The following is a 13,742-nucleotide window of genomic DNA, read 5'->3' as shown; positions in this document are numbered from 1 at the left end:
CAAGCCCACATCTTATAGCATGTCGCGCGGCATCCCTCCCATCGGCCAGAGCCTGGGTAAGTCGTGTCCGGACCTCCTCCGGACACAGGGGCAGCGCGTCCTCCACCGCATCCCACAGAGAGTGGGAATAACGGTCCAAGAGACAAGCGGTGTTCAAAGACCGCAGGCCCAAACTAAGGGAAGAGAACAGCTTCTTGCCAAACTGCTCTAGTCTCTTGGAATCCCGGTCCGGCAGGGCGGTCGGGAAAGAGGATTGGGAGGTGGAGGCCTGGATAACCAGGCTCTCAGGGGTAGGGTGTTGGGACAGAAAACTGGGGTCGCCCGGAGCAGGGCGGTGGCGCCTGGCGACGTTCCTGTCCACAGGAGGAACTGTGGAGGGCTTGGACCAGGTGCCCTGTAGAACGTCAGTGAGGGCCTCATTGAACGGCAGCAGAGGCTCAGTGGAGCTTGCTGCAGACTGAAGCACCTCAGTGAGGACGTTCGTCCTCACAGCCACGGCAGGTAGCTCGAGCCCAAGGGCTGCGGCCGCCTTGCGCAGCACCACGGAGAAAGCAGCACCCTCCTCCGAAGCCACAGTCGGAGGAGAGATGAATCCAGTGTCTGGCGAGGTATCCAGACCACTGGCCTCCCCCAGTTCATCTGCCCAGTCCTGGGACAGTTGGGCCTGAGTGGCCATAGGATCCTCGGATCCCTCCCAGTAGTCCCCATCATCCGACTCCTGGTGTAGAGGAGAAAGTAACGGAGCCGGGCGGTAGACAAAATGCGTCTCTAGCGGCGTCGATCTCGGCGTCCATCGACGCCGGGCCCGGAGCGGGACTGAACTGGGGCACGACGTCGAGCGGAGTCGACGTCGGCGTCGGGGGTGGTACCGGTGTCGACGCCGGCGGAGGAGGCGTGACGAGGTCGACCGGCGTCGACGGGGACTCGATACCGGGTCCCTCGGGCGCTTGCGGCGTCGAGGCCGGAGCCGTCAACGGCGCCGGTGCCGGAGCCACCGGCAGGCAAGGAAGCCCAGTCGGGTCCGCGGGGCCCGAAGGCGCACCAGCGGGCGCCGACGGCGGAGCCAGGTTCCTCATGGCCGAGAGGCAGGCACTGACTTCCGCCGGCGTCGCGTTAGTCCCAGGGACCGGAGGGTATGGGGACGTGCGCGGCGCCTGCGGCTCCGCCGGAGCCGCGGGGGTGGAACCACCCTGACCCTCGGCCGAGTCGCGCGACCGGCGAGGGGAGTCCGAAGAGCGATGTCGCCTCTTGGACTTCTTGGAATGCTTCGACTTACCTGAAGACTTGGATCCCGACGACCGATGGTGACGTCGGCTGCGGCTCCGCGACCGATCATTGGACCTCCTCCTGGACCGGGATCGAGAGGCGCGCGGAGCCGAGTGGCGAATCTCGAGAAGCTTACGGGACCGCTCCCGTCTAGCCTTCGAGGTCAGGGCCTTACAGTCCGAGCACGACTCCGCGTCGTGGTCGAGGCCCAAGCAGTACAGGCACCGGCGGTGATGGTCCGTAACCGACATCAGGCGGTTACAGTCAGCACAGGCTTTAAAACCAGGCATCCTACCGGCACCGGAGTCGATTGACAGGATCAAAAAGGATCAAAAAGTTAGTCAAAAATTGACTAAAGGGGTAGCTCTCCCGGATCTGCGCTTACTGGCGCGGATAAAAGAAGAACTGACGTCAGCGCGCGAGGGCGGCGTCTAAGTACTCCGACGACGTCATTCCGGCGCACGACGCCGACGACAGACGCGGAGCCGTAGACGACGCCTAGCGACGCGCAAGGGGTATTGCTGACGAAAAATCTTCCGGATCCAGTCTGACGCCTGGGGATATTCTAAGGTGAGGAATCTAACTAACGTGTTTCTTTCAGATGTTGTTCATAAGGGTTCGTTTGGGTAGAAATACATTTTTATTAGAAAAGCCAACCCTAACCACTGTGGTAAGTTTTAAATCCTGAGTTTGTGCTTCTCGATACCAAACACTCTTAAAATATACTGACAACTGGAACAGATGACATGTGATTCTTAGACCTTGCAACCCTCATTGGCTTATGTAACATTTCCAATAGACTGATTTACACGTATGATTCATTGTCTCTATACACTGGTGTCAGTAGCGTTAGAAAACAAACAAAATGCATGTGAGAGAGGGGCTATGGAGAGATGAGGAAGGACTGGTAGCGCATGCTAGTGAGGGAATCCGTGGGTAAGGATGTCATTGGGTGGGGGATGCAAAAAAAGAAAAAGATTTCTGTACCGGGTGCCATTAACACTAAAGCTGGCCCTGCTTACCATAATCCTAATGTTAAACCCCTCCCTAAAATCAATCATTGTTTAATATGTGGATCTCAGAAGGGGTTATCAATTTTTTTAATAAAAACATTAACATAAACGACCCAAGAAACGACCTATCACTCCTCCTTGGTGCATCCTCTTACCCTTTAAGGCCAGGATTACCACTTTTAACCATTGAACTTCCCGTTTTTGCACTAGTATCTTACGCAAAGTGGGCTATTCGCTTGCTTTCCAAATGTCCATGTCTGCCTAGATTACATAGTCACTCACTGGATTCTTACCAATATCTTGGACATGACAGATCTCTAAATTCCTTGTCTTAATAACCCAATAAAGGAACTCAATACAGCTCAAATCCTGTCACATTTCCCTCTAATATATATATATTTTTTAAATCATAGTGCGCCATATGATTAAGAAATGTTATAATATGATTTATAGCCTTCACACAAAAAGCGGCTACTGTCTGTTTTTCCAAGAGAAGCAACCCTTTAATGCTGTTCTATTCATTAGAGACTCAGGGGGATAGTGTTTCCCCACAGAAATCCCGTTCTGGTGTTCAAGGAGCACCACGATACAAATCTACTTTAATCACTCCAGTACTTCTCACAGTGCCTCGTGGAAGCATCCGATACTTTTGCATTCTGTTTGTGTAATGTGTACTGACTAAAGTACCAACGAAGCAACATTTTAGCCAACGTCTCCCCTACGCCAATGACACTCGGTTGATTCTGCACTTTAGTTTGTATGTCAATACCTCAGCAAAACACACTTTTATGTCCTAAATATTGTTTTAAAAATATTGCCCCTTTGCGTGTAGATTACCAATTATTAGCTTCACTCCTCCTCCGTACTTCCCAACTGAAGGGCCAGGCTGCTCTGTTTGTGCAAAGAGCCACAACCTTAAACAGGTAAAACAACCAACCACACACAGGTTATAGAGTGGTTCCAGATTGAACTCAAGTGGCCTTAGGAACCGTAAGATTGGCTGCCTGCATATCCAGTATAGATATTATTCTAGAATGCGCTTCAGCTACAATGAAGGGTAGCAAGTGAGGAACTGGGCACATATTGGACACTATTTTTTGTAGTAGTGATGGACGTCTCAAAGAATGTGTAGGGGATATGAGTAGAAGGAGACGAGGGAGAGGGAAGTAATGAAACGTTGAAGATACATTGTCCGGGGTGTATCTAAGATATCCTTTGTTGTGTAGTCACTCTTGTCAGGGACATAAGACTAAAAAGTTGCTGCATTGCGCTGATGGAAGCACAGATGGGAAGCCGAGTGAAAACCATGGGCCTATGTCTGGTGACCCTGCTGGATAGGGGTGACAGCTGGGAGACAGTTATCATTCGTCAGGGAACCAGCACGGGGGACTAGAGTTCACAGGTCACACTACCTAGGAAATATTTTGGAATATCAACTCTTTTTCTCTGTTTGTGTGCAAGTGAGTGCATGTCCGAAAGTGGGTTATTAGAACACTTGACAAGATGGCTCTTTTTAATTTAAACGCAAAAGCAATGCATTGAACATATATCTACCCTCACATTCCAGAAGAAACATGCGGCGCATAAATAGTAAGCTAACTATTAACCTCCTCATTAAGGAGCAATACAAGCTAGAGATCAGAAGGTTAACAATTGTTCACTGGCCAACCGGAAACCGAGTAAATCTTGAGCATATTCAATCAGCAACATTAAAGTAAAAGAATAAATCACAAATTGCACATAATATGAAACCCTCAGCCCTGCACAGTCGCTTTTGCTGCTGCCATTCCTTCCCCATTAGAGTTTTGTGAAAATCATTAATTTTGACATCAGAAGGCCCAAATCACAAAGAAACAAAAAAGTACTGGTAGGGATTTACATCTCTGCCTAAATGAACTTTTACGTGGTTTTTTTCCAATTCGCATCCCATGTAGTACACCCGGACTATTACCGGAGTATTACTAGATATTTCATGTGTCTCATGCCGTGGGCTCCTGTCCTTCTCTACAGAAATCCACATTGCATCGTTTTCAGCACAGGGGGATTGGAACCTGCTGTACAAATGCACATTATTTTCAATGTAGGAAAACAATGTTTCCTTGTGGACAATATCCTTCCTCTAACAAATACTATAGTGATCTATTTCCATTTCATCCTGGAAGGGAAGATACTCTTTCTTTCGCTGGAGTAACTGTCCAACTTTTTCCAGGGTGAGAAAATATTTGTATTAAGTATTGTGAATGCCACATGTGTACATGTTTGTGGACGTTCACAGACTTACAAGGCAAACCATCCCTTGTAATGCTGACTTCCCATCCTACAAGTGCCATTTATAATTGAGCATTTCTCTACACTCATGATAAAGAAATTCACTGTAATAAATGCATTTATGGGCCAAGAATCATTCTGTGAATTCCTGGCAGGCACAAACTGAAGTGTATGGCGGAAAAACCTCTGTGACCATGGCCCATTGCCTTTAAGGTCAGACAGCAAGATGGCTTTCCCGATTTTTGCACATGAACTCCTACTTTACAGCTCGTTGTTCCTGTGATGATTTTCTTTTGAACTGTCTTCACTTTTTTGTGATTTTCACTAGCAAAAAGTTGTTTCCTCAGTAGTGAAGATGATCATTGTTTTTTCAAGAAATACATTGTTGGCTCCAGCAGACCTCGTCGTGTTTCGGCCATTACCAGTTCTTCCAGTTAACTCCATGCTCATGAAGAATGTGGTCACCAGAAGGTCCGGCTTGCTTTTAGGGCAATTAGGAAGTGCCCAACGGGCTGGTTTGACAGGTCAGTGTGTGTGCTGATTTTTGCCTGTTTGTTGGCCTGTTTTATGATCTGTTGGACCGATTTTTTAAAACAAACACTACCTGCAGGAAGCTCAAATACAAAACACTTATACAGCGAGTCTTTACAGATCAGAACTGATCCAATTTGCAAACATGGGACACTTTTTTAGCTATCTAATTTACTAATGGGGGCCACTTTTATCTTGGTGCTCAGTCTCACCCTAGGTCTTGACTCAGTTTCATGACTTAATGGAACCTTCAAAGCACCTGAATGCATATCAGGTCAGGTTCCATAAACGTGGGAGCAGTGAAAATTTTGTGCCCCTATGCATGCACAAACAGGGACAAATGTTTATGAGCCGAACCGTGTGGTTTGGCTAAAAATAGATCATAACGTGTCATTTGTATTGTTCCTTTAAATAGAGGAGAACAGAAATGAGATACCAGTGTGGTCAGTAATTAAAGTTTTTGATTTTGTATACTCACTGGTTAATGGAGAACTTACCTCAGTGCATGTCGACTTGTTAAGCATTTGAAATGCGACCATGATTTCCTGACAGTTATATAATGAATTTACTTATAGCACTTATAGTAATTACACACAATTCTGCAGAAAGTAAAAATCTTGGCATTTTTTTTACACAATGATTACCTCATATAGCAATGTCTGATCTATTTTGTATGGCGTGCTGAATGTATGGATCAATAAATTAATACACATTATTTGAAGTAAACATTTAAAAATTCTTCACACAAATGCCAGCACTGATCTACCACGTCATGGATGTATCTTAAAGGAAACAACATACATACTAGCACCCTTACCTTGGTATATTGCTCGCGCTCCAGTTCTTGACTAGACCCAGAACCTGATGCCTGCTTAAAACGATTCACTTTCATTTTCATCTGTCGTGTTCGCTCTTCCACTACTAAGTTTGCTGAAAAAATGTACAATAGAATACGATTAACAGAGCGGTCTTCGAGAACTGGCCAGCCGTTATTTCTAAAACCTTTTCATTAGTTTAAAATCCTCTTTGATTAATTGTGAAGAGTAATAATGTATTTAATCTTTTTCATTTATCTAGTTCATTATTTTTTATGTACTAAGCACACGCACACCTGAAGGTTATATGAAATGGAATGAATTATTATATGCTACAGGAAATGATTTAGTTTAACTACGCTCTTTTGTGCCCAACCACTTATGGGAAACTTGAACATCTCCATCGAATAATAGAAGACATTTAACACAAAATCTCTATATAAAAAACACAAATGTATCTGTTTCTGCCTGGGGTGGACGAGGACCGGAAATGCACATAACGTCTGAGGCCAACTGGAAGAGATGAGGCTGAGTTGTTTGTATATCGCTTGCCCAAACGGTAGTATGCTTTCCTCCACCAAATGTCCATCACTTTCCTGAGCATTTATCTTCAACACGCTTTCTCAAGCAACAAGAAAAGAGGAACAGGAACCGGTTAATGTCGGATTCAGATTGAGGTGCATTATCAAATCTGTGATAAAGCCTTAACGTTAATTGCTACTCAAGATTTAAATATGTTATCCAATAAACACAATCTACAGATGCTGCAGATTTCGGAATCTGACAGCATGAAGTGCAATGAAGTGCCCACATCCCAGTAGGGTAAGTGGGGAAGCGTATCTGCAAGCATCGGCCAATGAGCATTTCCATTTCAAAGAACATTGAGGTTTAGCCTCGAGTCAAGTCCATAATAATAACATTCACCCATGACTGCAGTTTTTAGGACGTTCTTATAGGTACGTTTAGAATGTATCTACTGTATGGACTACGTGGAGGTGCTGATTGCTTTTATTGGACCAAAGCATGTGACATAGCAATGTTACAGATATTTATTTGTTTGATCATTCACAAAAACACAATTTCAAAATATAACATTTTCATGAACATATACATGAAATAAAATTAACAAATTGTCTCGAAGTGCAACATCTTTCAAAATTATAGTCATGCATAAACTAAGTGATGATCACTAAAATGCACCTCCAAGTAATCAAACTCAGAAACCATCTCCAAAGAGGAGGCACCCCCAATATAGTATTGGATTTAAATGGTTAGTGATGGCTGAGGCCATATTTTTGTCTAGTCTTTATTAATGGCTATGCCCCTCTCTTTACATAATAAAGCAAATCTCACCACACCATTTACATAGGTTTACAGGGGTCTTGGACCATGTACACACTCCTATACAGGAGACTACAGGATCATTAAAATACAAGCAAACAAATTATGGGTCAGGATGCAAACCTGGAACATATGACTAAGCTCAGGGAATTCCCGTGTTAGTTATCTGTTTAGACCCCATATAACTTGCATAATTTCCAGAAGAAAGTGGGATTCTGGCATCCAATGGAACACTTCAGCAAGCGCTGATCACAATTTCGTTCTTAGTACATTGTTGAAGGTGTATGTTAAATATAGGAGCTTTCTTTCGTAGTTACAAATAAATATATAAGCTCTTTGTACTAACAAGGCATGTCCACTGAGAAAATGAATGCAAATAGTGTGATCTTTGAGCTTATCTAGCCAAAAGATGAAAAGGAGAATCTGCAGAGGGGAGTGTGGATTGCATTCTGTAAAGTTTAAGAGGTGACAGGGAACGGAAAACCTCTTCTTTTTAAAAGCATAAGCCGTTGATCTGCTCAACCATGGACAGTAACATTGTGTAAAGTGGCTGTATAAATGTGGTTTAAGACTGAAAGTTATTAGAATGCTGAGGTGTTGTCTATAGCTACGTTAGAAACTTACATGAAAGAGAATGAAAGGTGCCTTTTACTGCATGTAGGTTTGAGCAGACTCACTGTGGCCAACTGCTTGATTGGCCACCTGAGGTGGAGGCAATGGCCATCCTTATGAGATGGTTATAAACAACAGCATTCAAAAAGCAGGCCATTATTTTAGTGCAAATAATGCGTCATGCAGCAAATGACTGTACACATTGTCTGTCTAAATGTGTTTAGTTAAATGTAAATGTATTTGTCTTACAAACATATTCCCCATAAGGGCATCTCTATCACTGAATGAAACACTCAACATTTTTGGATTTGTAAGGGAAACACTGTCTCGTCGCCTTGATGCATATTTGACAATAAAAATATATGCTGATTCTGCATTTCTCCCTTCCAGAAGGACTAGAGCCTTAGTTTTATGGCTATAACGTGGTATGTGCTAGCTAGGGCCACACAATTAATGAGGTTTCTCCCCTTGCATTGCAGTGGGCCTTATATCCCAGAATCTCGCAGCATGATGTTGTTGCTATACCTAATTGCTGGAGAGAGGACTGATTAATCACTAGTGGTTGTAACAGATTCTATTGTTATCAACAGCCAGAGCTGGTCAATCTCTGGCCATGTGATGGTCAGAGATTCCTTTGAAATAGTTGTTTGTAAGCTGCTGTTGTGCAGATTTCTGACTCTACCCACATGCATGCTGTACAGGGAAGTTGCTATTTGCGAATCCTATGTCTTTATTAAAACTGACAGTTATGTGGACGAGAAGATGTTGTTAAAATACGACAGCTATGTTATGCTATTCATTTAAATGTCAGTACTGATGCAGAATACATCATTTCTTTAAAAGAAGTAGGCCAGTGGTTTATGTTGATATTGGCTCAGACAATTCACTTACAAGTTTGACAAGAAAGGGTTTGCATATTGTGACGCAACTTGAAATCCCTTAAGAGCTCATGTATAATGGAGTTTATGGCAATGATCGACCAAATTAAGCATCATATTTAAATAACGTGGCAAGAAAAGGACATTATGTGTAATTATGGGGCACATTTTCTCGCGCACATTTTTTCATCCATTTGAACTATAAACAATATTTGTGTTGAAATTTGCAAATTATGAGACAAGTAGAGTAAATCCATAAGTATGCAGGATATAACCCAGATACAGAATATCATTATTTGATTGAATCTGACAAGTGTACATTCTTTCATCAACAATCTGTTCTAGGAAGATACAAACAACATAAGCTTTCTAATTTCAATCGGTGCCCATTGTTGGTTGCATCCTGTGGGGAAAAATGTCAACTTTCTCTTCTACAGACAGCTTATATTGTGTAACAATGCAAAGTGTTTTTTTCGACAATTGCAAACAACAAAACAGCATATTCTGGTAGTTCACTTACTAGCTCACTATATGCAATAAATATTTCCCCATTTGAAAAAAAATGCATTTTAATTCTTATTACCTACAAAAAAAGTACCATAAAAATGCATAAAACATCGGGTCAAATGCATGAACACATTTTCCCCTAGACACAGAATGGGCAAAACCCTTTGATGTATCTGGCCCATCAAGTGTAATATGCTATTATAATGCCTCATGTACGCACCTTACAGCATTCAGTCTTGTGGTTTATAATGTAATTGGATCTCTTCATGGCAATATTGGATCATACATTGTTAATTGTTAGGTATATGTATAACAAACACTGATATCACTTGCCGTGGTCCAATCAAATACATTGTCGGCTGCATGGGCTATACATTCGCCCACAACCAAATAAAACAATTAAACTTTATTAAGAACGTATAAAACTTAACCTAGTAATGTCTCATTGCTTTAGCAGACTCTCCAGATTTTTTTAGCCACAATTTACGTTAATGGAAGTACCAACTTTTTTGTGGGCATTCTTACAAAAACAAAAAAAGTGTAGTTGTTTCTGAAAACATGTTAACTTTTAGTTCAGGAACCCTCTTGCAACTTCTCCACATCAAATGTTAGATATTGAGGCATTGGTGATAGGAATATGAAGCGTGGAAAAAGACGCCAACCTTTCGAAGACATACGAAGTACAAATGCATAACACACACCTATAAGATATATGCTTAGTTGGAGGGATGTCTTGATTGATTTGGTTCACCATTTCTAAAGTTTTAAAACATAAAGGTAACTTTAGCATTTCCATTTAGCTGCTAGCAGATTTGGTGGCCATTCTTCGACTAGCGTTGTCAAAGTTTCCAAGTAAAACAGCATGTGTTGTTATTCTTAAGCGAAGATCAAACTATGGCTAATCTCCGATATTTTACAGCTTTTTACTTTATAAGGGTAGGTAGAACAACCATATTGTCAAATACAGTTGATTTAAAGTATCTTCAGGAAAGAAGGGCTAATATCAATAATAATTTGAATACGCTATGTCATCATTTTAAATGAAAGCAGTGCTTACTGAAAGCTAATATTGTGTTATTGCATAGCTAAGAACTTCTGTGTTTCTGTTTTTCATAGTTTTGGATTCTCTGCGCTCTGTTTAGATTCTTAGTAAAACTACGGCAAACGAATTTCAACGTTCAACCTTAGAACCAACAGTATCTTGTGGTTTTAGCTTTACTTGATTCTTTTGCTAAATTATGGGCTTCCAACATTTAAGTGGTCTCATTAATGAACATGTGGTTTCCACAGCATTCTGTAAGTGCAAATCATATCCGAAATCTAAAAATACCCTGCATGAAAACCATTTAATGAGCTCAAAATTATTATAAGGAAAGGGTGTCTTAAGTCTGGCCAGGATGGCTGCATTTATACATTTAAATACAGCCAAAATCAATGAAAATAATTTACATTGTCAGTGTTTATCATGAAAATAAGACAGGGATGTAACCCTGGCTGACCTACATTGGACACCCCTGCTGCAAGGAGACCACTTTTTAAAGATGGTGCTTTAATAAGACATCAGTTGTTTTTGTTGAATCGTACTGGGTAAACACAGCATGGCTTTGGCCCTACATTGAGTCCTGCAATTTATAATTTGGGTATCGCAGAGAGGGTCCCTGGTTATTTTGGTTACCGCTGACAGAAAGATGATCTGGTAGCAGGACATTTTCAAACTCATTAAAGTGTCGCAATTGCGCTAGAGGGAGCCCTCTTGCATAAGTAACAAGTGTTCGTCTAACACAACTATCTGGTAGTGAAGCTGCTCTGACGGGCGTACTTAAATTTTCTTTGATGAGATTCACTCTACATGACAAATAGTTTGATATAGTATGTGATTATCTGCATCTTAGGCAGTGCCAATCAGGTACAGGGGGACATTTCCTGTTTCCTCTCTGCACCTAATCTGGTCGGTTCTGTTTTTTGACTTTCCTCACTAAGCTTTGAGCTAATGTAAAAGCAGGTTATAATCCACAAAAAAGGTGAATGTCATAAAAAACAATAAATAAAGAAACGATATGTGCAAAATAAAGTAGTAATGGACTGCATATAGTCATTTTACTGGATGATGTCATCAGTGATGTCATTTGAGATGTCATCAGTGATGTCATCATCCAGTGTCTGTGTGTTTCTGTAAAGTTTAAATATGTTTATTATATATAGGAAAAGGCATATTGAAGAATGACTGGGTGTATAAGTGTGTGAATGGATGATTTTGTTGGTGAGTGACTGACTCTATAAGTGAGTGATTAAACGTATCTTACTGAATGCATGGGTTAGTGACTAAACTGTGTGAATGTCTGTATCCGTCTGTCTGTTGGTGTGTAAGCGGCTGCATGGGTTTGCAAATAGCTACATGAGTGTCTATATGGGTTATAGATTAGTTGTCTGAGTATCTGTATGGGTGCTTGAGTGTTTGTGTGGGTGGGGTGTGTGTGACTCTGTGCATAGATGTGTGACTGGGTGATTCACTGGGTGCATGGTTTCAAGAGTGCATCTGTGATGGACTGTATGGGTGGGTGAGTGAGTGTATGGTTGTGTTAGTGAGTGAATGTATATTTCAGTGGTACATGTGTGAGTAGCTACATATGTGAAAGGCAGTATATATGTGTGTTGGAGTACATAAATGGCTATAAGTGAGAGTGTGTGATTGTGGGAGTGGCTGTATGGATGAGTGTGTGCTTGTATCATTGATTGTATAAGAGCGTAAGAATGTGCTAGTATTTGTATGAGTATTTGAGCTGGTGTGTGTATAACTGTATAGGTAAGTAAATGGCAGTGTGATTAATTATTTGCATGACTGAGTAGGTGTGTGAGTAACTCTGTGGCGGTGTGTGAGTGTCTATATAGGTGTATGAATGCATATGGGTGAGTGAGTGGATGGGTGTGTAGACCTAAGAATCAGTAAGTGGGTATGTAGTTATTGGTGTTGGTGTGTCTATGGTTGTGAGAATGGCAGTCTGTAATTTAGAGTGGGTGTATCAAAGGTTATATTAGGGTGTGAGAAGATGCATCAAATTATCACATGGATGATGTCATCAGTGATGTCATCAGTGATGTCATTTGAGATGTCATCAGTGATGTCACTGACCATGTCATGAGTGATGTAATATGTGACGTCATCAGCAGTGCATTGCGGGGCGCGAGTTATAGTTAGCTGAACTAACTATAATGGGGGAATTTCTATGGTTTTGTACGAGTGAAATGTCCAGCTAACTATAACACCCCTGAAACCTATTGCTTTTTCTGTGAATTTCTAAGGTTTTTTAAATTCTAATATCTAACTATAACGTGCCTGAAACCTATGGTTTTTTAAGTGAATTTCAAAGGTTTTTTAAATGCTAATTTCTAACTATGCCTACAGAAATAGGACATGTGAAGAAAGAAGAAAAAACACACAGAAAGAAGAAAAAGAAATGCAGAAAGAAGCTACAGAAGTCCTCAAAGACAAAGAAAAGTGCCGGAAGAAGGAAGACGTGCAGAAAGAACAAACAGAGGAGGAGAAAGAGTCTTTGATGCAAAATCATCCTGTACCCTCAACTTTTTCAGATGGGTACTGGTGGTAACTGACTCTGACTAACCAGTCCTAGAGCCAGCGCTATGCTAAAAGACACTTAGAATAGACCTACATACACTAGGGAACACTATGCGTTGGGGTACCCCTGTTATTAGCATGACCTCCTCTGTAAACCCCTAGTATATAATAGGGCAGGGGGATTAAAACTACCTCTTAAAACGCGCCACAGGGTGCGTTTGCACACTGGTGAACGGAGGGGGGGCTGAGCTGGCGTGTGCAAACACGCCCTATGGCTGTTTTAATTTGGGGGATAAAGTCCCCTTGAATTCCGAGTGTCCCTTGGGTAAAACTAGCCCATCAGGTATCTCTAGTTAGCACCACAGAGCTGCCTTGCAGAGAAAATGGGCACAGCCTGGACCACCTCTCTGCAATGCAGCACAGTGCTGCTTACTGGAAGCACCTGGTGGACTAGTTGGCCACCATGGGCCCTCAGGACTGAAGGGGAATTATTTCCCCAACTTAAAACGCGCCACAGGGCGTGTTTGCACACGTCACCCCAGGCCCTGTCCCCTCCCTTCACCACTGTGTAAACCCGCCCTGTGGCCGTTCTAAGTTGAGAGATTAAGTCCCCTTGAAACCTAAGGGTCCCTAGCGTCAAACTACCCCACTAGGTACCTCCAGTAAGCACCACAGAGCTGCGTTCCAGAGAGGTGTAAAAAGGGGCGTGGCCTCTGAACACCTGTCTGCAACGCAGCTCCCTGGCGCATACTGGAGATACCTGTTGGGCTAGTTGGCCCTTAGGGACCCTCAGTAGTAAAAGAGAGTTAATCCCCCAACTTAAAACGCGCCACGGGGCGCGTTTGCACAGTGGTGAAGGAAGGAGGCGTGGTCTGAAGTGACATGTCTGCAAATACACCCTGTGGCGCAGTTTAAGTTGGGGAATTAATTCCTCCTC

General features: G+C 42.7%; 1 protein-coding gene across 5 annotated transcripts in view; it reads right to left on the bottom strand.

Annotated features, from left to right (window-relative positions):
* RIMS1 (regulating synaptic membrane exocytosis 1) overlaps nucleotides 1-13,742 on the bottom strand; it is a 1,904,179-nt gene that overhangs the window by 413,358 nt on the left and 1,477,079 nt on the right. For all 5 annotated transcript variants that reach the window (XM_085610935.1, XM_085610937.1, XM_085610936.1 and 2 more), the window contains one exon: nucleotides 5,896-6,008. In XM_085610935.1, coding sequence (XP_085467061.1) covers nucleotides 5,896-6,008 — 113 coding nt within the window. The remainder of the gene's footprint in view (nucleotides 1-5,895; nucleotides 6,009-13,742) is intronic.

This window comes from Triturus cristatus, chromosome 6, assembly GCF_964204655.1.
Source record: "Triturus cristatus chromosome 6, aTriCri1.1, whole genome shotgun sequence".
NCBI classification, from domain to species: Eukaryota; Metazoa; Chordata; class Amphibia; order Caudata; family Salamandridae; genus Triturus; species Triturus cristatus.
The sequence above is the reverse complement of the archived record's forward strand: the minus strand, read 5'-3'. Positions and strand labels throughout refer to the sequence as shown.